The sequence below is a fragment of the Neolamprologus multifasciatus genome, chromosome 14, assembly GCF_963576455.1.
Source record: "Neolamprologus multifasciatus chromosome 14, fNeoMul1.2, whole genome shotgun sequence".
NCBI lineage: Eukaryota > Metazoa > Chordata > Actinopteri > Cichliformes > Cichlidae > Neolamprologus > Neolamprologus multifasciatus.
The window spans coordinates 2,580,782-2,601,510 of record NC_140452.1 but is presented as its reverse complement, the minus strand read 5'-3'; the positions used below and the strand labels follow the sequence as shown (position 1 = coordinate 2,601,510).

At 41.4% G+C, this 20,729-nt stretch overlaps 3 protein-coding genes and 1 pseudogene across 3 annotated transcripts; 3 read left to right on the top strand and 1 right to left on the bottom strand.

The window, feature by feature from the left end:
* Positions 1–5,400: 5,400 nt before the first annotated feature.
* LOC146502941 (olfactory receptor 4B13-like) lies at positions 5,401–6,372 on the top strand. Its single transcript, XM_085130656.1, has one exon. It carries the CDS (start codon positions 5,401–5,403, stop codon positions 6,361–6,363), a length of 963 nt encoding a protein of 320 aa, XP_084986782.1. The 3' UTR covers positions 6,364–6,372.
* A 1,264-nt stretch (positions 6,373–7,636) lies between these two features.
* On the top strand, positions 7,637–11,034 carry LOC146502940 (olfactory receptor 11A1-like). Its single transcript, XM_085130658.1, has one exon. The coding sequence runs from the start codon at positions 7,637–7,639 to the stop codon at positions 8,588–8,590; it is 954 nt and encodes a 317-aa protein (XP_084986784.1). The 3' UTR covers positions 8,591–11,034.
* Positions 11,035–14,331: 3,297 nt separating this feature from the next.
* Positions 14,332–15,507, bottom strand: LOC146502939 (general transcription factor II-I repeat domain-containing protein 2 pseudogene; annotated as a pseudogene).
* Positions 15,508–16,021: 514 nt separating this feature from the next.
* On the top strand, positions 16,022–20,729 carry LOC146502938 (olfactory receptor 4S2-like). Its single transcript, XM_085130659.1, has one exon. It carries the CDS (start codon positions 17,404–17,406, stop codon positions 18,328–18,330), a length of 927 nt encoding a protein of 308 aa, XP_084986785.1. The 5' UTR covers positions 16,022–17,403; the 3' UTR covers positions 18,331–20,729.

Here is a 20,729-nt window from a genome sequence, read left to right as displayed (position 1 = left end):
GTATCCATTCAGACCAGGGGCGAGACTTTGAGAGTCGTCTGATCAAAGACTTGTTGAAGAACATGGGGATACGGAAGTCGCGCACTACTCCGTATCATCCGCAAGGAGACCCTCAGCCAGAGCAGTTCAATCAGACGCTGCTTTCAATGTTGGGTACTCTAAGCACAGAAAAGAAACGTCAGTGGAGCCAGCATGTCCCTTATTTGGTCCATGCTTATAACAGTACAAAATGTGATGCAACTGGTTTTTCACTATACTTCCTAATGTTTGGCCGTGAAGCCAGACTGCTAGTGGACTTGTGCTTTGGGACCACAATTGACAAAGCTGAGGAAAGTCACTCACGCTATGTGTCAAAGCTTAAGGAAGATCTCCGTCAAGCCTACAAGCTAGCATCTGAGACGGCAGACAAAGTCCATCAGAAGAACAAAAAGGGCTATGACCAGAGAGTTTGTTTCCAGTCTCTAGAAATAGGAGACAGAGTCCTACTGAAGACCTGGGGTCTCAAAGGGAAGCACAAGTTGCAAACAAGATGGAGTCCAATACCTTGCCAAGTTGTTGGAAAAAGGCCCAACCTTCCTGTCTACCAACTAAAGAAAGAGAATGGGAGTGGTCGTCTGAAAACAATCCACAGAGACCATATCCTTCCTATTGGCCAACATGTGAAATTGCCAATCCCTGAAGAAGGCAATAACTGTTGTGACAGACAAAAACCAAAGGGTAAGAAACCAAAGCAGGCCACAGTTGCGCCTGACCCTCAGCTGTCACAGGATTCTGATTCATCCTCAGAGAGTGAATACTATGAGCCTCAGAGATACTACTACACTCAAGAAAGAGTGAGAGAAGCATTAAGTCAGGCTCTTAGATCTCAAGCAGTGCCACAAGAGGATTGTGCAAGTGACCAGGATGACGTCAGTGATAAAACTGATTCTGATCAGTGCAGTGAAAAGGAGGAACTGCCACTGGAGGATGAAGACGTTAATCGGGACAGTGAGACTGAGCCTGACCAAATGGTGGACATTCAGGGGGAGTCTGACCAAAATGAAGAAGATGATCAAGATTCTGCCCCAGAACCTGATCTGGATCCCAGAACAGCCCGGTCTGCCAAAACTCAGAAACCAAATACACACGGTAATCTGTTGGGTGACACTCCTAAACTAAGGCCTAAGAGACAGATTAAACCAGTAGTTCGTTTAACCTATGATGAGCCAGGAAAAGCTAAAGATCAGCCTATCAATTTTATACATAGAGGGGTTGTCATCACTATAGGCAAAGACTAAGAGCCATAGTATGTAAAAAAAAAGTCATCCTACTTCCCAAGTTCTTGTAGTTCCTTGGTAGTCTGTTGAGGACACCAGACATTTAGTGGGGGGAGGGTGTAACCCGGGTTAAAAAGATGCATAAATAGTAAAAGATAAGTGAAGTCTGAGAATATAAATATCAAAGAGTTCATTTATTTAAATTTTCTTGTATATTAAAAAGGTAAAAGTTCATGTCAACTGATTAAAAACATATTTGCATTGTTTAAAATAAGTTATCTTTCTTTTATTGTGACTTGCTTGTGAAAACTGTAATTTCCTACGGGGATATGGTCTGTGAAGGTAACACAGAAGGAAAAAGAGAGCGCGAGGAGAGAGGGCGGTGGCGCGTGAGTTACACGGAGCATCTGGAGAAGTTAGCTTGTTTTTATGCACTAGTAGTAAGTGTGTTTTGACTTTTCGGAAAGATAAGTCACAGTGTCGGTAAGTTAGTGACATGACACGTAAAGTTTCGGCGTGAAGCTGCTGGACTGTGTGTTTTGTTTACTGCGGCCGTGCACGCATTAAGTTAAAGTGAGGCTAACCCAGCCGTTCGCTAATAAGGACTACTGTAGACTGCCGTTTCGCTAAAGTTGTGGAACGTAACAAGCTGCAGAGGATCGTTACCGAACTGGATAACGACGGACACACCCCGGATAGTCACTCTGAGTGCCCGCGTCACTCAGAGTACCTCTGGCAACGTGGGAAGCTAAAACAGGTAGCTTGTGGAGCACGTGGAGATCACGGACCTTCCTCATCTTTGTGCTACTGCATTCAGAGCGGAGTGTTTCTGAAGGAGCTGAAGACAACTTGTTGCCTGGATTAATCTGGTGGGAATTGCACGTTTCACAAGGTACTGAGTTTATTTATTTATTTTTTGCTTGTTGAGTGAAGAACTTCCGGTTGGGAGATCTTTTGGATTTATACTGGAGCAATACAGGCCTGCAACGTAGGGTTTATCTCTGCCGGCTTTAGGTTTAGTTTGGGACTATAATTGTTTTATCACTGGTGGTTTACACTGTATATGTGGAGATTCTGTGTACAGTGGGTAAATTGCTGTGTGTGTTGTTTTGGTTTGCCTGAATACTGAAATCTGCCATTTTATTATTTTCTTGTTTTCATTGTTTGGTAAATGCAATGCTCTACTTTACATGGTGTATGACATGATTTACTGCACTATAGACACTAGTGTTCATTTTTGCGTGTAGTGCTACTGTTAAGGAATAAGCTTCATTGATCCCAGAAACAAAAGAGAAGTTAATTTAAAAATATCGTACGAGAGTACACTAGAAAAAGAACCCAAAGCCCATTTATTTAATAGTATTGAGTAAATGAGGGCTACAGACAGATATTTCTTTTATAAGTTCTGAGTAAAAATTTTCCAGATATACATTCGGAGCATAAATACAGCCTATCAGAACAGATTCCCCATATAAACGTCCTAATAACAAATCTACCCTGATCATCTTTAATACACTTTGTAAGAACAAATGGGGTATTTTTATGAATTAAAATTGCAACCCCTCTCTTACTTGATGATAAAGAAGAAAAGCACACCTGCCCCACCCATTCTCTCTTTAGTTTTAGGTGTTCCACATCTGAGAGGTGAGCTTCTTGCAGGAGAGCAATGTTAGTTTTCTCCTTCTTAAACCAGGTCAGAATTTTCTTACGTTTAATAACATTGTTTATCCCTTTAACATTCAGGGAAACATACTTTAGATCACTCATTGCAGGATCGGTTTACTTAGATTATGTATTGTGGTAGCGACAACAGAAGTATCAACCTTGTAGTTTAACTTATAAAACAGATTATGCTCAGATCTGCTCAAACACCAACAAAATATAGACAAAAACTAAAATCTGGGTACTGAAAAATAATATTCCTGCAGTAAACATTTATATCACATATAACATTTCAAAAGGTGATTGTCTTTATTGTTATGATATGGTTGTACTCATCTACTATTACTATACGTTTAAGCCTCCATCTGACTCTGTGGGAGCATCATAAACAGTTTGTACTGTGATAACTACCCTACTGTACAGGTAGCTTGTTCTGGCACTGAAGCTACCTACCTACATACATACATACATACATACATACATATAGATGTACACATCATATGATTTTATGTCTTTATGTCTTTAAGACATTCCTGCTCATTGGTGTGTGTTATCTGGCTTCATGGACAGATAGAGCTGGGTGTCATCTGCATAGCAGTGAAAATGTATGCTATGTCTTCTGATGATGCTGCCTAAGGGAAGCATGTATAATGTAAACAGAATTGGTCCTAGCACTGAACCCTGTGGAACTCCATAATTAACCTCAGTGTGTGAAGAGGACTCTCCATTTACATGCACAAACTGGAGTCTATTAGATAGATATGATACAAACCACTGCAGCACAGTACCTGTAATACCTACAGCATGTTCTAATATGTTTGATATGAAAGGAAGGTTGGAGATTGGCCTATAATTAGCTAAGACTGCTGGGTCTAGAGATGCTTTCTGAGTAAAGGTTTAACTACAGCCAGCTTGAAGGCCTGTGGTACATAGCTGATTATTAGAGATAGGTTGATCATATTTAAGATCGAAGAATTAATTAATGGCAGAACTTCTTTGAGCAGTTTTGTAGGAATGGGGTCTAAAAGACACGTTGATGGTTTGGAGGAAGTAATTATTGAAGTTAACTCAATTGGAGAAAAAGAGTCTAAATGAACATCAATGGTACTGAAAGTAGCTTTTTTCTCTAATGGTTTGCACTTCTTACACTGCACAGTAATACTTTTAATAACGATGCATTTTTTAATCCTTGGAGAAATCATATATTTGTATGTGTGTTTTTTCTGACAGAAAAATTTAATGTAGAAACAAATGGGCACACACTGTCCTTTTATTTTATTATTTAAATATCAAAATTCATCTTTTGGTTCAAACACTGTATTTTTAAAACTCCACACAGGATCATCACAGTTTTCTAGTTGACCTTCACATCATATTTTAATATCAGAATAGTAACAGACATCTATTACAGTAAAGTCTGTGCTGTACTGATGGCTTGGCCTGACATGCGTTAATGATGCTCTTATGGGAACTATTATGGGAAATATAAGGCAGCAGATGTTGCTGAAGCCTCAGTGCAGAAATCGGCTGCACTGGAGGCAGGCATGAGAGTAAATGTTGGATTTGTCTGTGAAGGTTCTCAGTCATCCAGGTCATTGTAGTCAAAGGAGCTTGCAAAGAAAAGCGTCTGGACTTCTTTAAGTTGCTTGAAGACGTTTCACCTTCATCTGAGAAGCTTCTTCAGTTCTAAGGTCAAATGGTGGAGAGTCCCAGATATAAACCTAGTGGGAGTTTCCCCCCACAGAGGGACAAAAGGACCCCCTGATGATCCTCTAATCGCCTGAGCCAAGGTGTGGAACTGGGTGTGGGTCCCAATCAGCCAGAGTTTCGGGTGAGTTCATTGTGAAACCTGGCCCCACCTTATCATGCGAATTCCTGAGGTCAGATGGCCCAGGATGTGAGTGGGCGTTAAGGCGTCTGGGAAGGGATCTCAAAACTGGATTATAGATGGCAGAGAGTTGGTGTCGTAAACCACCGCCTCTGTTCAAAGATGGTCGCTCACAGTGGACATAGATGCTTCTTTCACTCCTCTTTCAAACCATCTGTCCTCTCTGTCCAAAATGTGAACATTGGCATCCTCGAAAGAGTGACCTTTGACCTTTAGATGCAGATGGACAGCTGAATCTTGTCCTGTGGAGGTGGCTCTTCTGTGTTGTGCCATGCGCTTGTGAAGTGGCTGTTTGGTCTCTCGATGTAGAGGTCTGGGCATTCCTCGCTGCTGTACAGCAAACACCACATTGTTAAGTCTGTGTTTTGGAGTTTAGTCTTTCGGGTGAACCAGTTTTTGTCTGAGCATGTTGCTGGGTCTGAAATGCACCGGGATGTCATGCTTGGAGAAAACTCTCCTGAGTTTCTCTGATACACCGGCTACATAGGGGATGACAATGTTGGATTATTTCTGCTCGTGAGTGTTTCACTTTAACCTGAACGTTTTAAACCCAGCAAAGCAGCATTTGTCAGAAGAATGAGTGTGTGATGAGACATGAGAAGCAAACCTGTTTCTAGTTTTCAAACATTTGCTTTTTCACTTAAAGCAAGAACAATGGTGAACTCAACTGTGCCTTACTTTATCCTCAGCACATATATATATGTAGGAAGTTTGAAATACTTGTTCTTTGTGTTAATTGCGCTGTTATACTTTAGTATAGTTTTTGTGAACACGTCTCTGATTGTGGTTATCTGTGTGAACAGGAGCTTACATAAACCTATGTACATGTTTCTGTGCAGCCTGTTTGTGAATGAGCTGTATGGTAGCACAGGGCTGTTTCCGTTCCTCCTGCTTCAGATCCTCTCTGATGTTCACACTGTTTCTGCTCCTCTGTGCTTCCTGCAGATCTTCTGTCTCTACACGTATGGACACGTAGAGTTTTGTAATTTAGCCGTCATGTCTTATGACAGATATCTCGCTGTCTGTTATCCCCTGCACTACAAATCACATATGACAGATAACAAAGTAGTTATCTTCATTGTTGTCATATGGTTGTACTCTTTTGTGAAATTCACGATCACTTTGTGTTTAACCGTCCGTCTGACGTGGTGTGGGAAAATCATCAATGGGCTGTATTGCCATAACTACCTAGTTTTAAAGTTGGCATGTTCAGACACCAACCTGAATAATCTTTTTGGGCTTTTTGGTATTGTCATCACTGTTTTAGTTCCTCTGCTTCCAATCTTCTACTCCTACATGAAAATACTCAAAGTGTGTTTTTCTGGGTCCAGACAGATGAGACGTAAAGCCGTCAGCACCTGTGTGCCTCACCTGGCCTCCCTCCTAAACTTTTCTTTTGGGTGTTTATTTGAAATACTCCAGAGCAGGTTTGATACGACCAGTGTACCCAGTGCTCTGCGAATCTTTCTGTCTCTGTATTTCCTCATCATTCAACCGCTTTTGAATCCGATCATGTACGGGACACAAATGTCTAAAATAAGACGTGCTGTGCTATAAAATGTAGCTGTGATTCTTACACATGCAGGATGTTTAAATTCAAGTTTGAAGTCCTAAACTTTTCTTTTGGATGTTTGAAAAACTTCTGAGCAGACTTCACACGACAATGTGTTTTGAATCACTCTGTACTTCTGATCATGTATACAAATGCTCAGCATCTAAAACAATATGATCAAGTCTCCTTCCTCTAAAATTTAGGCCATCCGTGTAGCTGTGATTTTTTTATATATGTCTAAGATGTTCAGTATAATACATAACCACGCCACTGTCATAACAGTTTCATGTTAATAAAGTTTTTTTTATCTTGATGGTTAAAGAGTTGTTTTTATGAAGTGAACTGATATAAACCTCACAAAAATACAAGCATTGGGTAAAAACATAAGCCGGAGAGAAATCCTTTCTGTTGTAGTTACTGTCACTGAATTATGGTAAAACAAAAACAGATAAATCAGAACAACAGAAATAAACACTGTTTGAAAAAGATTACTTTGCTGTGGTTATCTTAATTAAACACTTTGCTAAAATATCACATGTGGCTTCCTTTTTTGTCCTTCCCACGAGCTGGGACTTTGTTGGAGTGGTCATTTCTGGTTTCATTTGTTAGGCTATCCCCTCTCTATGCCTTCTCCAATTTTGGTGATTAAACACTGTCAGGTCCAGGTGTAGCTCAGTTGGACGAGCTTGTAGTCATAAATCACATGACTGGCAGCGGCTGTTCGGGGTTTGAGTACGACCCATGGCTCGTTTTTAGAAAAAGATTTTTGAACTCAATTTCCAAAACAAAATGTCTGTAGTTGATCTTTCTGAGTTAACTTCAATAATTACTTCCTCCAAACCATCAACGTGTCTTTTAGACCCAATTCCTGCAAAACTGCTCAAAGAAGTCCTGCCATTAATTAATGATAATAAATGAACATGGTGTTCAAAATGGTCAAAGTGGTTTTAGCATAAAGGTCCAGCTACAAACACTCTTCGCGTCCAGCGCTTTAATTTATTTGCAAACAACTTGTTTGAATATAGATTGTGTATATGAAATTAAATAGTTATGGTTTGTATTTATTGGCATCGTGTCATGATGGCTTTTTAAGATTCTATATAAGTTTTTAAAAAAGTCAGTGTCATCTCGTCTTTCCCCTGATAGTGACGTTGTACTGCTGCAGTGAAAAGGATAAAACAAGAAGTGATTCAGTGCAGTTGGGAGGGACTTACAATCAGGCCGCTGTTGGGTGATTCTCACCCTTAGATGTAGCTCAGTTTGTGCACAGTTTAAGTGATGTATGGTAAAAACAAAAAGAGGAACATGATGAACTCTTCACAGGTTTCATATTTCACACTCACTGCCTACCTCGACAGCGGGGCTTTGAGATATTTATATTTCACAGTTGTTGCATTTTTATATATTGTTATTGTTACTGCCAACCTCCTGCTGATTGTGGTTATCTGTGTGAACAGGAGCTTACATGAACCTATGTACATGTTTCTGTGCAGCCTGTTTGTGAATGAGCTGTATGGTAGCACAGGGCTGTTTCCGTTCCTCCTGCTTCAGATCCTCTCTGATGTTCACACTGTTTCTGCTCCTCTGTGCTTCCTGCAGATCTTCTGTGTACACACTTATGGAACTGTAGAGCTTACTAACTTACTCGTCATGTCTTATGACAGATATCTTGCAATATGTTTTCCTCTTCAATATCACACACGTATGAGTCCATGCAAGGTATCCATGCTCATTGTTCTAACATGGTTTTCCTCATTTCTTGTAATCAGTGTTTTGATTTCTCTGAGTGCTCCTCTGCAGCTGTGTGGGAACATCATTAACAAAGTGTACTGTGACAACTATTCTGTTGTTAAACTGGCCTGTTCTGACACCACAGTCAATAACATCTATGGACTTATTTTCACTTCTCTCGCCATCATATCCGCTGTCTCTCTGATTCTCTACACCTACATGAGGATCCTTAAAGTCTGTTTTTCTGGATCCAAACAGACGCGACAGAAAGCCATCAGCACCTGCACGCCTCACCTCGCCTCACTGCTCAACTATTCATGCAGTACCTTTTTTGAAATTGCACAAAGCAGATTAAACATGAAACATGTCCCAAATATGGTGCGTATTTTTTTATCATTATACTGGCTCATATGCCCACCGCTCTGTGATCCTTTACTTTATGGACTGAATCTGAGCAAAATCCGGATCATATATAAAGGTCTAATCTTAAGTAAAGTCTAAATGCTTGATGTTAGAACTTGGACCAGTCAGTGCAACAGCAGAGAGGAAATGTGGAGAAGATCCTTCTGTCTTCTGTATATGCTCATGCTCTGTGTTTGAAAACAGTTTACTGTTAGCCTATAAAATAATTTTAGAACGTAAAACTATGTTTCAAATACTTTCATTTTTGCTTTGTTTGTTCTCTTTTTCTAATTTTTCTCAGAAATTTAAGTTAAAAATAAAATAACTGCACAACAAAATACACAAATGCACAATATAGAACATATATAAGAATATGTGAGGAAATATAGAACAGTAACAGCAGCTGTACAAATACTAAATGCTAATGAAGAAATATAATGTCCAGGGTTGTGCAATCCACATGTGTAAGTGTCTTGTGCAGTGCAAATATGCTTAAAGTGATTTATTTAAGTAACTTGTGATAAAGTGATTCGATTAGATGACCACGCAGTGTAGTTGTGCAGTGGCCACTAGTGTAAACAAATGTCCAGAAAGTCCAGTGTGTGTGTAAAAAAAAAAAAACATGACTGTGTGTGATTGAGAGACCGTGTCGCCTGCGGGAAGAATCAATCAATCAATCAATCAATCAATCTTTATTTATAAAGCACTTTTCATTTAAAACAAATGTAGCACAAAGTGCTTTACATGGTTATCCCCCCCCCCCCACACACACACACACTTAAAAAGTTAAATTGGACTGGGTACGCATGAGCCAAGTGAGGAAACACTATCACAGGGAGCCGTCTGCACCGGAAGCCGGTCACAGACCGCAGCCTCCAGGCTGGGCACACAGCAGGAGGGAGGCAAAGAAGCCCCCCAGCCAGGCTGAGAGGACCCCCAGAGCCCCAGCAGCCACGGTCGATCACATCCCCGGTGCAGAGAGCGCCCTCCGAGGAAACACTGGAGATATGACACAATAGGATATATACAGGGTAAAAAGATAAAATACATAAGAACGGGATACAATATAAATATAAATAGAGTAAGAAGATTAAAAAATTAATAAGAATAAAATCAATAAATATTAGGTAAAACTTAAATTAACAATAGAATAACAGTATAGAATAAATAAGCATAAAATAAATAAACGTTAAGTAAAAGCTAAATTAAAAAGGTGGTTCTTGTTCTTAAAAACATGTACGTTCTCTGCGGCCCTGAGCTCCTCCGGCAGGCTGTTCCACAGACGAGGACCATACCACTGAAAAGCTGCCTCTCCATGAGTATGTGTCCTGACTTTAGGGACAGTCAAAAGGCCAGTACCAGAGGACCTCAAGGTCCGCGAGGGTTCATATGGTAAAAGCAGATCTGAGAGATAAGAAGGCCCAAGACCATTAAGACATTTAAAAACCAATAAAAAAGCTCCTACTCAGTCTCTCTGTGTTGGTCTTCGGGGAGCGGAATCGCTTTCCTGACCTCAGCAGAGAGAACAGTCCGTTGTTGGGATGGCTGAGGTCCTTCACGATCTTCTTGGCCTTGGTCCAGCACCGCCTGCTGTAGATTGAGTGCAGGTCAGGGAGCTTGGAGCAGATGGTGCGCTCAGCTGATCGCACAACCCTCTGTAGAGCTTGTCTGTCCTACATGGTGCTGTTCCCGAACCAGGTTGAGATGTTTCCCGTCAGGATGCTCTCTATGGTGCAGGAGTAAAAGTTCCTGAGCACCTTGGAGGACAGTCGGAAGTCTCTCAATCATCTGAGGTGGTAGAGACGCTGACAGGCCTTTTTCACCACGGTGTTGATGTGACAGGACCATGACAGGTCCTGCGTGATGTGAACTCCGAGGTATTTGAAGCTGTCCACTCTCTCCACTGGGCACTCGTTGATGACGGGGGTAGTTCCTCTCCTGCTTAGTGCTGAAGTCCACTATCAACTCCTTTGTCTTACTGACGTTTAGAAGGAGGTTGTTCCTCTGGCACCAGTTCTCCAGATTCCTAATCTCCTTCAGGTAGGCCGCCTCGTTGTTGTCAGAGATCAGGCCCACCACGACGGTGTCGTCAGCAAACTTGATGATGGTGGTGGAGCTAGTAGTGGCCACACAGTCATATGTGTACAGAGAGTACAGCAGGGGGCTCAGAACACACCCCTGGGGGGCTCCAGTGCTGAGAGTGGTGGAGGCTGAGACATGTCTGCCCATCCTTACTGCCTGTGGTCTGCCAGTTAGGAAGTTGGAGATCCACTGACACATAGATGAGCTGAGTCCCAGATGCTCCAGCTTGGTGGTGAGTGTGGAGGGAATTATGGTATTAAATGCAGAGCTGTAGTCTATGAAGAGCATTTTAACATAATTCCCCCTTCTAGTGTCCAAGTGAGTAAGTGATGAGTGGAGGAGATGAGAGATGGCATCGTCTGTGGAACGATTTGGACGGTAAGCGAACTGTAGTGGGTCCAGTGTGTCTGGTAGTGAAGAAATGATGAAGTCTCTGACCAGGCGTTCAAAGCACTTCATCACTACTGAGGTGAGGGCTACAGGACGATAGTCATTGAGAGAAGCGGGGTGGGGTTTCTTCGGGACAGGAACAATGATGGACTCTTTGAAGCATGTGGGGATCACCAACTGAGATAAAGAGATGTTGAATATCTCAGTGAACACAGGAGCTAGCTGGTATGCGCAGTCTCTGAGGATACGACCTGGGATGCCGTCTGGTCCTGCTGCTTTCCTGGTGTTCACTCTCTTGAAGGCTCTCCTCACGTCATGCTCGGAGATGACGAGCACGTTTCCGGTGCTGGCAGTATCTTCCTGTCTGCAGCCGTTAGCGCCGCTAGCACTAGCATCGTTGGAGTCCTTAGCTGCAGCCTCGAAGCGAGGATAGAAAGTGTTCAGCTTGTCTGCCAGAGTCACAGCCGCGTTCGTCATACCGGTTGTTGGTGCTTTATAATCCGTTATTGTCCTTAGTCCCCGCCACAGGCTCCTAGAGTCACTCTGTTGGAGTTGTGACTCTAGTTTCCTCCCGTAGCGCTGCTTCGCCTCTTTCACCGCCTTCCGCACGTTATATGATGCAGCTTTGTACGGGTCCATGTCCCCTGTCGTGAGTCCTGTGTTGTAGGCAGCGGTGCGGGATCTCAGAGCGCCGCGGATGGTTTTATCCACCCACGGTTTCTGGTTGGGAAACGTTGTGATAGTCTTTGTCTCCACGGTATCATCCGCTAGTTTCCCGATGAATCCCACAACCGCTTCCGTAAACACGTTGACATCATCATCGGAGCTGCTTCTGAACATGTCCCATTCTGCGTCGTCGAGTGCGTCCTGTAACGCGGCCACCGATTGGTCCGTCCAGCGCGCGACCTTCCTCTGAACCGGAACTTCCTGTTTCAGCCTTTGTTTGTATTTTGGCATGAGGAAGATGGCGGCGTGATTGGATTTGCCAAACGGAGGGCGAGATTGTGCCTTGTAGCCGTCCTTGACCGTAGTGTAGCAGTGGTCCAGTGTCCTTTCACCTCTGGTGGGGCAGGTGATATGTTGATAAAAGTTCGGCGCTGCGCGTTTGAGGTTGGCACTATTAAAGTCCCCCGTCACAATAAGCGCGGCGTCCCAGTGTTGTGTCTGGTGCTGTGTGAGTGCCTCATGCAGCTCGCATAAGGCGGTGACCGTGTCCGCTTGTGGTGGAATATAAACAGCACTTATATTGACCGATGTAAACTCTCGAGGTAGATAAAAAGGACGACACATGATGGACAGTAGTTCCAGATTTGGTGTGAGAGGAACAACGTTCGCACTGCTGCACCAATTGTTGTAACCTTTAAACACACACACACCCACCTGGCATGTGGGACGCAGGTCTCCTTTCAGCTACTGTCAGACTCCACATGTGCAATAGCAATAACACTAAGTGCAATATTCTTCTTCAGACAAAGTTGTATTATACTCAGTTGTATATAGTATTTTATTTTATTTTATTCTAATGTATTGTGTACAGTATCTTATTCTTATCCTATTCCAGTGTTTTACTTATTTTTGCGATCTAACGTTGCACTGTCCACTGTCTGCTGTAACAAAACAAATTTCCCACCTGTGGGACTAAACAACCTTTAGTACAGCCTTAATACCAGTCTTGCCAAAGCCTGGTAAGGCAAGGATCCCCTGGAGTGCAATAACTATTGACCTATTTCCGACTAAGGCCATATTACTGATGAATCTAGTGGGTCCCGATCTCTGATTGGTCTTTTCTTTTTGGACGTCCAGAATGCATTTGACCAAGTGGAGTGGAGGTTTTTGTAGAAAGTATTAGAAAATTTAACTTTGGCCCAAAATGTATAAAATTTTATACACAGAGCCTTCAGCCAATGTCTGTATTGGTGGAATTCCCTCATCTACATTTAGTATATTTCACGGGACAAGATGTTGATGGTTCTGTCCCACCGCTGGAACAAGACGATTCTACTACAACAGCAAAAGCAGGACGCAAGTCACCAAAGGTCTTTGTGTTACTCGTGCACGAGGGAGGGCTGACGAGCGCTGTTCCTTCGCTTGACCCCAGTTGCTCTCGTTTGCTCTTTATTGCAGTTTCATGACTATGCATAAGTTCATTAACATATAACGTCTTACATAGGCATACATGTGAAGAGAGAGTACCTTGTCTGTATGTCGTGGAGGGATGCGTGTGTGTGTGTGTGTGTGTGTCAAGATATGACGCTGGATTCCCCAAAGCTGGTGCCAGGAGTCCATCCGTCCACCTAAACAAAGGGCTCTTATACTTAACCAGACACAGAGTAGGTGTCCTCCAATACCATAAATCAGTAAGACAGGAGTGTCCAAACTTTTTGCAAAGAGGGCCAAATTTTATAAAGTGAAGATGCCTGGGGGCCAATGGTTCCTTTTGACTTTTTTTTTTTCATAACGAAGTTACATGAAAATTTAATGAAGAACAATTTTAATAGTCACAATTACCTTTATTTTTAAAATAGAAATGTACCTAAATAAAAGACACCCAGGCAAGCATTTACAACTCTAAAGACACAATTCAGCCTTTCATTTATATCTGGAGAGTCAGACAACATTGAACAAACTGTATAGAATACCCTAAATTTCCATGAGTTTGCAATATCTTTGCCTAATGAACATTAAAACGGGAGTTATAAGTAATGCAAAGTGTTCTGTTATCAATAAAGTTTTTCTTTTAAAGTGAATTTCGCCCTTTGACTTTTACAAGACCTTTCACGAAGCCAAAGTTGTCCACATCTACTGGAAGATTGCACAACTGGAAGTTCACTTGCCGCAAGAAATAACCACATTTGTAAATTTACATAATATGTACACAACACACTCAACTATGAATTAAGAGCATAACATCAACAGTTAAAACCAAATCTTAAGAGACAAAATACGTTTCCTTTTGTGTATTGCATTAGCATGCTTTATGCTTTTTACTGTTCAGGAACACATGAGTAATGCAGGGATGTCACTCCTGGAGGCTCTTCATTTGATCCAACTGTGCTAAACCAGAAAGAACTAAAACATGCATAGCAGCTCTCCAGTACAGAATTTGGGCATCCCTGGACTAATGAGAGGGATGATACTGAGATCTAGATTTTAGTAAAGCAACTAGGTCTGGTTTGAGGGCAGTGGTTGAGATGCGTAAAATATCACGCAAGTGGGAGTCACTCATCCTTGATCTCAATCGGTTCTTGTTTAAGTTCATAACAGAGAATGTTTGCTCACACAAATATGTGGAACCAAATAAGCTCAGCATTTTCTTAGCAAGAGATCGCACTTCAGGAAACCTGTCTTTGTCTAGCTGCCGATAAAAGTCAACAAGAGAACACTGCCGGTGTTTTCCACCCATCGTCACACTGCAGCTCAATGAGCTCCAGCTGAAGCTGCGGAGGAGCATCATCAGGGTCCACGGAGAAGGGAGATGAGAAAAGCAGCATGTCTTTTTCAATAGCTGCAAAGTCTTGAAAGCGTTTATTAAATTCTCCAGAAAGAGACGCGATAGCTGTTGCGTACCTCTTCATGTGGACATTAATGTCCACTGGGAAACTGTCAATAACCTCTTTCAAAGCTGGGAAGTGTGCGGTACAGGGCTCTGTTAGGGACAAGTGTCTTTGGAAAAGTCGCAGTTTGGTTCCAAAGGCCTTGATGTGAGCGTATAGTTGGCTCACCACTGCGTCTTTTCCTTGAAGATTAACATTCAGCACATTCAGATGCTTCGTAATGTCAACCAAAAAAGCCAGATTTGCCAGCCATACAGGATCAGACAGTTCTTCCATTGGTTGTCCCTTCTCATCCAAAAACTGTCTGATTTCCTCTCTGAGAGAGAAAAATCGCTGTAGTGCAGACCCCCGACTTAGCCACCTCACATCATTGTAATAAATTACGTCACCATATTCAGCCTGGATGTCGTGCAGAAACTGCTGAAACTGTCGGTGGTACAGAGCTTTAGAGTGAATACAGTTGATTGTCTTTGCTATTGGTTTCATAACATCATCAAATTGGAGATGTTTGGCACAGAGAGCCTGCTGATGAATGATACAGTGAAGTTTAACAGCGTTACCTGCTTCTTCGCTGACTTTATTGCAGATCAGTGTGGACAATCCGCTTCGCTCACCAGCCACGGCAGGTGCACCATCAGTAATGATCCCAGAAACTTTACTCCATGGTAGCTTCATATCATCAACAGCTTCACAAACAGAAATGAATAAATCCATTCCTCTGGTTTGACCCTTAAGGCTTTTGAGATCCAGCAGCTCTGTCACGTTCATCTTGTCGTCGACTCCTCCTAAAAGAATCAGCAGTTGCGCGGTCTCAGATGCATCGGTACTTTCATCGCAGACTAATGAGAAATAATCAAAATCCACTCCTCTGTCCCGCAGCTGTCTGTGAATGTCTGACGATATATCCTCAACTCTTCGTGCCACAGTGTTGCGTGCCAAGCAAGCATTCAGAAATTCTTGCTTCCTCTCAGGGCAAATGTTCTCCACCATTTTCATGACACAGTCTTTGACAGACGTACCTTCAGTGAAAGGTTTGCCATGTTTAGCTATTAACACTTCGTAGCTGGCTTTCGTGATATTTTCATGTGTCTCACAGGCCCGCGTGAAAAATCGCTGTTGCGAAGCCAGAGCAGCTTGGAGTTGCTTCACTTTTTCAGCGCGTTCACTCCCTGTTAGCTTGTTATATGTTGCAGCATGTTTAGTCTCATAGTGTCTCCTAATGTTAAAATCCTTAAACAAGGCAACAGTGTCTTTACAAATCAGGCAAACACAATTGCCTCGAATTTCAGTAAAAAAATACTGCAATTCCCACCGCTCCTGAAAGCAGCGGCCCTCACCATCAACCTTTCTCTTTTTTTGTACAGTCGCCATGGCAGAAATGAGCAGAGAAGGGCGGGCTCGCAGCACAGGTGCAAGTAGCAGAAAAATGTGCTGCCGCCATGTGGTGAAAAAAGGAATTACACATTTAAAGCCAGGATTTATTTATTCAGACTTGGAAAGTGAGCCATAAATTATGGGCAGAGAAGGGCGGGCTCGCAGCACAGGCGCAAGTAGCAGAAAAATGTGCTGCCACCATGTGGTGAAAAAAGGAATTACACCTTTAAATCCAGGATTTATTTATTCAGACTTAGAAAGTGAGCCATAAATTATACATAATTAGACTGAAGCTGTGGGCCGTGATTGGCCCGCGGGCCGGACTTTGGACATGCCTGCAGTAAGAGAAGGTACGACCTCTCTCGTGACCTTAAGATGTGTGTGTATGCCAGAGTGCTCTGGGAGGCACGCAGAGTCTTTGCAGACTGCTAAGGATCAGACATCCTATCAATATGCAATTGATTTTATAACTCTAAGCATATATGAGTAAATATTTCTAAGCATAAATGACAATCCAGCAATATAAACCTAACAGATGTCAACTCTCCCCACTCCTTTAACCTTTTTATAGAAGCCTTAGCACAGTCAATATGACAAAACACCTTTATCCCTGTTTCTATAGGGTGTACAAAACACCATATTTCATTATATGCCGATGATGCCTGTCGGACGACATGTCGGCTATGCAGTCGACCTTACCCACACTATTGAACTTAATAGATACTTTTGGTAAGCTATCAGGTTTTAAGATTAACCTCGGGAAATCTGCTCTTATGTTACTCAAATTAGACAGGAACGCTCTCAATACCCCACCGGATATAAACATTGTAGGACAGGTTCATTATTTAGGTATTTAGATAGTGATGTCTGTAGCCGCTATTGTTAAGAACAACTACTGTGATATTTTAAAAAAGATAGAAAAGGATGTTAATAGATGGACGCATGCGTCAGTGCCAGCTCGGATCGCTGTAGTTAAAATTAATGTATTACCAAGAATTCATTTTATTAGTTCAATGTTTCCTTTAGCCCCCCAGTCGACTACTGGAAAAAAGTGCTCTGCTCAAGTCATTCATATGGAATAACAGGCATTCGTGTATAAAGTGGGATACATTACAAAGATCCAGACTAGATGGTGGATGGGCAGTCCTGAATGTTAAACTATATAATTTTGGCATTCACACTGAAACATATCAGGCAATCAAAAGATCAAAAGTTTTAGAAATATAACAGCTCCACATATAAAACCCTTTAATAAGTTTAGAATTACAGTTTTTGTATTTCATCAAAAGTTGTTTTCATGCTGAGAGTAGCTGTGAGACACAATTAGTGTCCGTTGGCAATGAGCTCAGACTATTACATCACCCGATTGAAGAGTTTAAATGAAGGAACGTCTGCATGTCAGTCAGCTTTATGCTAATTCACTGTAACATGCTGTAAGTAGACTGAAAACTACTTCTATTAAATAACACTGTGATCCTTGTTTAACTTTCATAGAGAAGCAAACTGTTGATCATGACGAACCTTTCACGGGTTTCATATTTCACTTTCAGTGCCTACTTTGACACTGGGCCATTCAAATACTTATATTTCACTATTGTCATGTCTCTGTATGTGTTTATATTTGGATCTAACCTCCTGCTGATTGTGGTTATCTGTGTGAACAGAAGCTTACATGAACCTATGTACATGTTTCTGTGCAGCCTGTTTGTGAATGAGCTGTATGGTAGCACAGGGCTGTTTCCGTTCCTCCTGCTTCAGATCCTCTCTGATGTTCACACTGTTTCTGCTCCTCTGTGCTTCCTGCAGATCTTCTGTCTGTACACTTATGGAAATGTAGAGTTTTATAACTTAGCCGTCATGTCTTATGACAGATATCTTGCTATCTGCTATCCTCTACAGTATCACACACATATGACGTTTAACAAGGTTGCCAAGCTCATCGTTCTCACATGGCTGTTCCCTATTCTGAATATAGTCGTGATGATATCACTGAATGCCTCACTGCAGCTCTGTGGACACACTGTTGACGCACTGTACTGCAACAATTACTCTGTCGTGAAACTGGCCTGCTTTGGCACAACAATTAATAACATCTATGGACTCGTGTACACATTCACTGTACTAATTGGTCTTGCATTGCTAAACTTGTTCACTTATGTTAAGATTCTTAAAGTGTGTTTTTCTGGATCCAAACAGACCCGACAGAAAGCCGCCAGCACCTGCACGCCTCACCTCGCTTCTCTGCTCAACTTTTCATTTGGTTGCTTCTTTGAAATAGTGCAGAGCAGGTTTAACATGAGCGGAGCTCCCATGATTTTACGCATTTTCCTATCAATATATTTTCTCACTTGCCAACCAGTTTTCAACCCTGTCCTGTACGGACTCAAACTAACCAAAATCCGACTCATATGTAAAAGTCTTTTATTTGGTAAGATATGAATTTAAAAAGTTAAGAGATACTTTACTAAGTTGATTTCTGGAACTTCTGCATTCACAATACAATGTTTGGAACATGTGTGACTGTAATAGGCATTACATTTACATTTACAAGTTCAAACAAAACTAGTTTATTTACATCTTTGTCACATATTGTCACTTTGAATAACATGAAATGTTAATCTTTCACAATAAGGATATTTAGAAATCTTATAAATGAAACATTTATTTACACAATCAATTCTCACATAACAGAGAATAAAACATATTTAAGCTCATTAGTCAGAATGGTACATAGCGTGGTGTTTATGTAAAACTTTTCTAGTCTCAACGATGAATCAAGGATTTTGTAAACTAGAGGAAACAACGGTCCATAAAAGTCTCAACGAACAGGATAAAGGAATGAAAACATTTTAATTTAAAATTAAAAGAAATCCAATAAAGTATTCTTTGGAAGCGCCTTCATCTTTGTCTTTTAATTGCAGACCTGTGCTGATTATAATAGGCCGTGTTTATGAACAGCATTGTGCAGTTTTATCAGTGGTCACAGTAGTACTCTGCTGAGGCAGCTGAATTCTTGCAACACCGTGATTACAAATGTGGAGCTGAACAGCGATCAACGGTGACCTCAATAGTTCAAGCTGGCCTGATAGACACTCACAGAAACTTTGGTAGAAACATCCATCACAAGAATCCATGATGGTTCCCTTAAAAATGGTTTTCCATAAAAACTGTTAAATCTGTGATGGTTTAAAACTGGAATACAGTGTAGAAGCTTCCAGCTCCGCACATGAATATGGGGTTAGATTGTAATTAGTCATTTATCACAAAGGTCTGGGCCGGGAGTAAAACCTCTGACCCTGTCATTGAAATTAGGGATGCACCGATACCGATACTGAGGAGATTACTTTTATGACCCCCAGGAAGTCACGTATACAGACACACACACACACAATGCTTTGACTGTTACGACACACCCACACCTACATGCACACTCACTCACGTGCACCCACATAGGCACACGGGTACGCGCACACACAGGCACTCACGTGCTCATGCATACACACACAGACACAGAGTTTGCAGGACACCATGGGGGTTTTATGATGGGGTCGCTTATATAAAACTGTGTTTCACAGACAAAGGAGTGAAGATCTACAGAGGGACACCGGCCTTGCACATCTCCCTTTCTAGAAGATGTATGCTTAAATGAAGATGAATAAAGATGAATAAAGGTTTTGTGAAATGACTACTGAGTTCTGGTGCCATCTCTGGAAGCCCGAGGAATAAAAGAACCGGGGTGAAACTGATTTCGTAACAGAAGACAGATGGATTCCTAGGGAGAAAAACTATAACATAAGCACAAAACCATAAAGAGGACCAGGACTCTGAATAACAACAAATCATAGAATATTAATTCAAAACCTGAAACACAACCCAGTACCATTGCAGACCCAGTACTGGGACACCTCTTCACACGCTGAGGTTAATTATGGAGTTCCACAGGGTTCAGTGCTAGGACCAATTCTGTTTACATTATACATGCTTCCCTTAGGCAGCATCATTAGAAGACATAGCATACATTTACACTGCTATGCAGATGACACCCAGCTCTATCTGTCCATGAAGCCAGATAACACACACCAATGAGTTAAACTTCAGGAATGTCTTAAAGACATAAAGACCTGGATGGCTGCTAACTTTCTGCTTCTTAATTCAGTTTAGCCAGATGTGGTTTTACATCTTGGTCAGATTGCTGAATTGTTGTTAAAACTGACTTATTGTGCAGCAGGCTGCCTGGCTGATGTTCTGTTTAAAGAAAAAAAGTTCTTGTTAATTATAGAAGTAGTTTGTATTTCATAATTTTTTAATTTAATTTATTATTTTGGTTTTTTTTTGACAGGTTATATTTAAAATAAAAAACTATAAATGCATATTTTTTCCCCTTAATATTTACCTAAAAACTATTATAATTCATTCATGTTTTTAATTTTTCTATGTTTTCTATATTTTTATATTTCTGTGGGAAGCGTGGGCATTTTTGTCCATAGATTTCTTTTTTTATTTATGGTTAAAATTAATGTTCAGATCCAAGAACACTAATAAAATGATGTTCCAGTAATCCTGTGTGCTGTCAGATGTGTATTCATGGTAATGATGAGCTATTTAAAAATGACATCATTGTCCTTTTAAAGACCCAATATTGGGGTTTTTTGGACCTCATAAAACACATCGTTGTCAAGTGGACAATGTCTCCAGAAAACACAATAGAGTCTGGTTGGTGTATATCAGTGTATCTAGACTTCTATAGGGAGTGTATGAGGTCTGAAGTGACCCAAATTTTTTTCAGATTTTTTCAAACACTTTAACCCCGCTCTCTTGGCTCTAAGTCGTCTGGAAAC

Bases quoted from the DNA above. Each gene is read 5' to 3' on its own strand.
- LOC146502941 (XM_085130656.1), top strand. From the start codon at position 5,401: ATGAGAAGCAAACCTGTTTCTAGTTTTCAAACATTTGCTTTTTCACTT.
- LOC146502938 (XM_085130659.1), top strand. From the start codon at position 17,404: ATGACGAACCTTTCACGGGTTTCATATTTCACTTTCAGTGCCTACTTT.
- LOC146502940 (XM_085130658.1), top strand. From the start codon at position 7,637: ATGTATGGTAAAAACAAAAAGAGGAACATGATGAACTCTTCACAGGTT.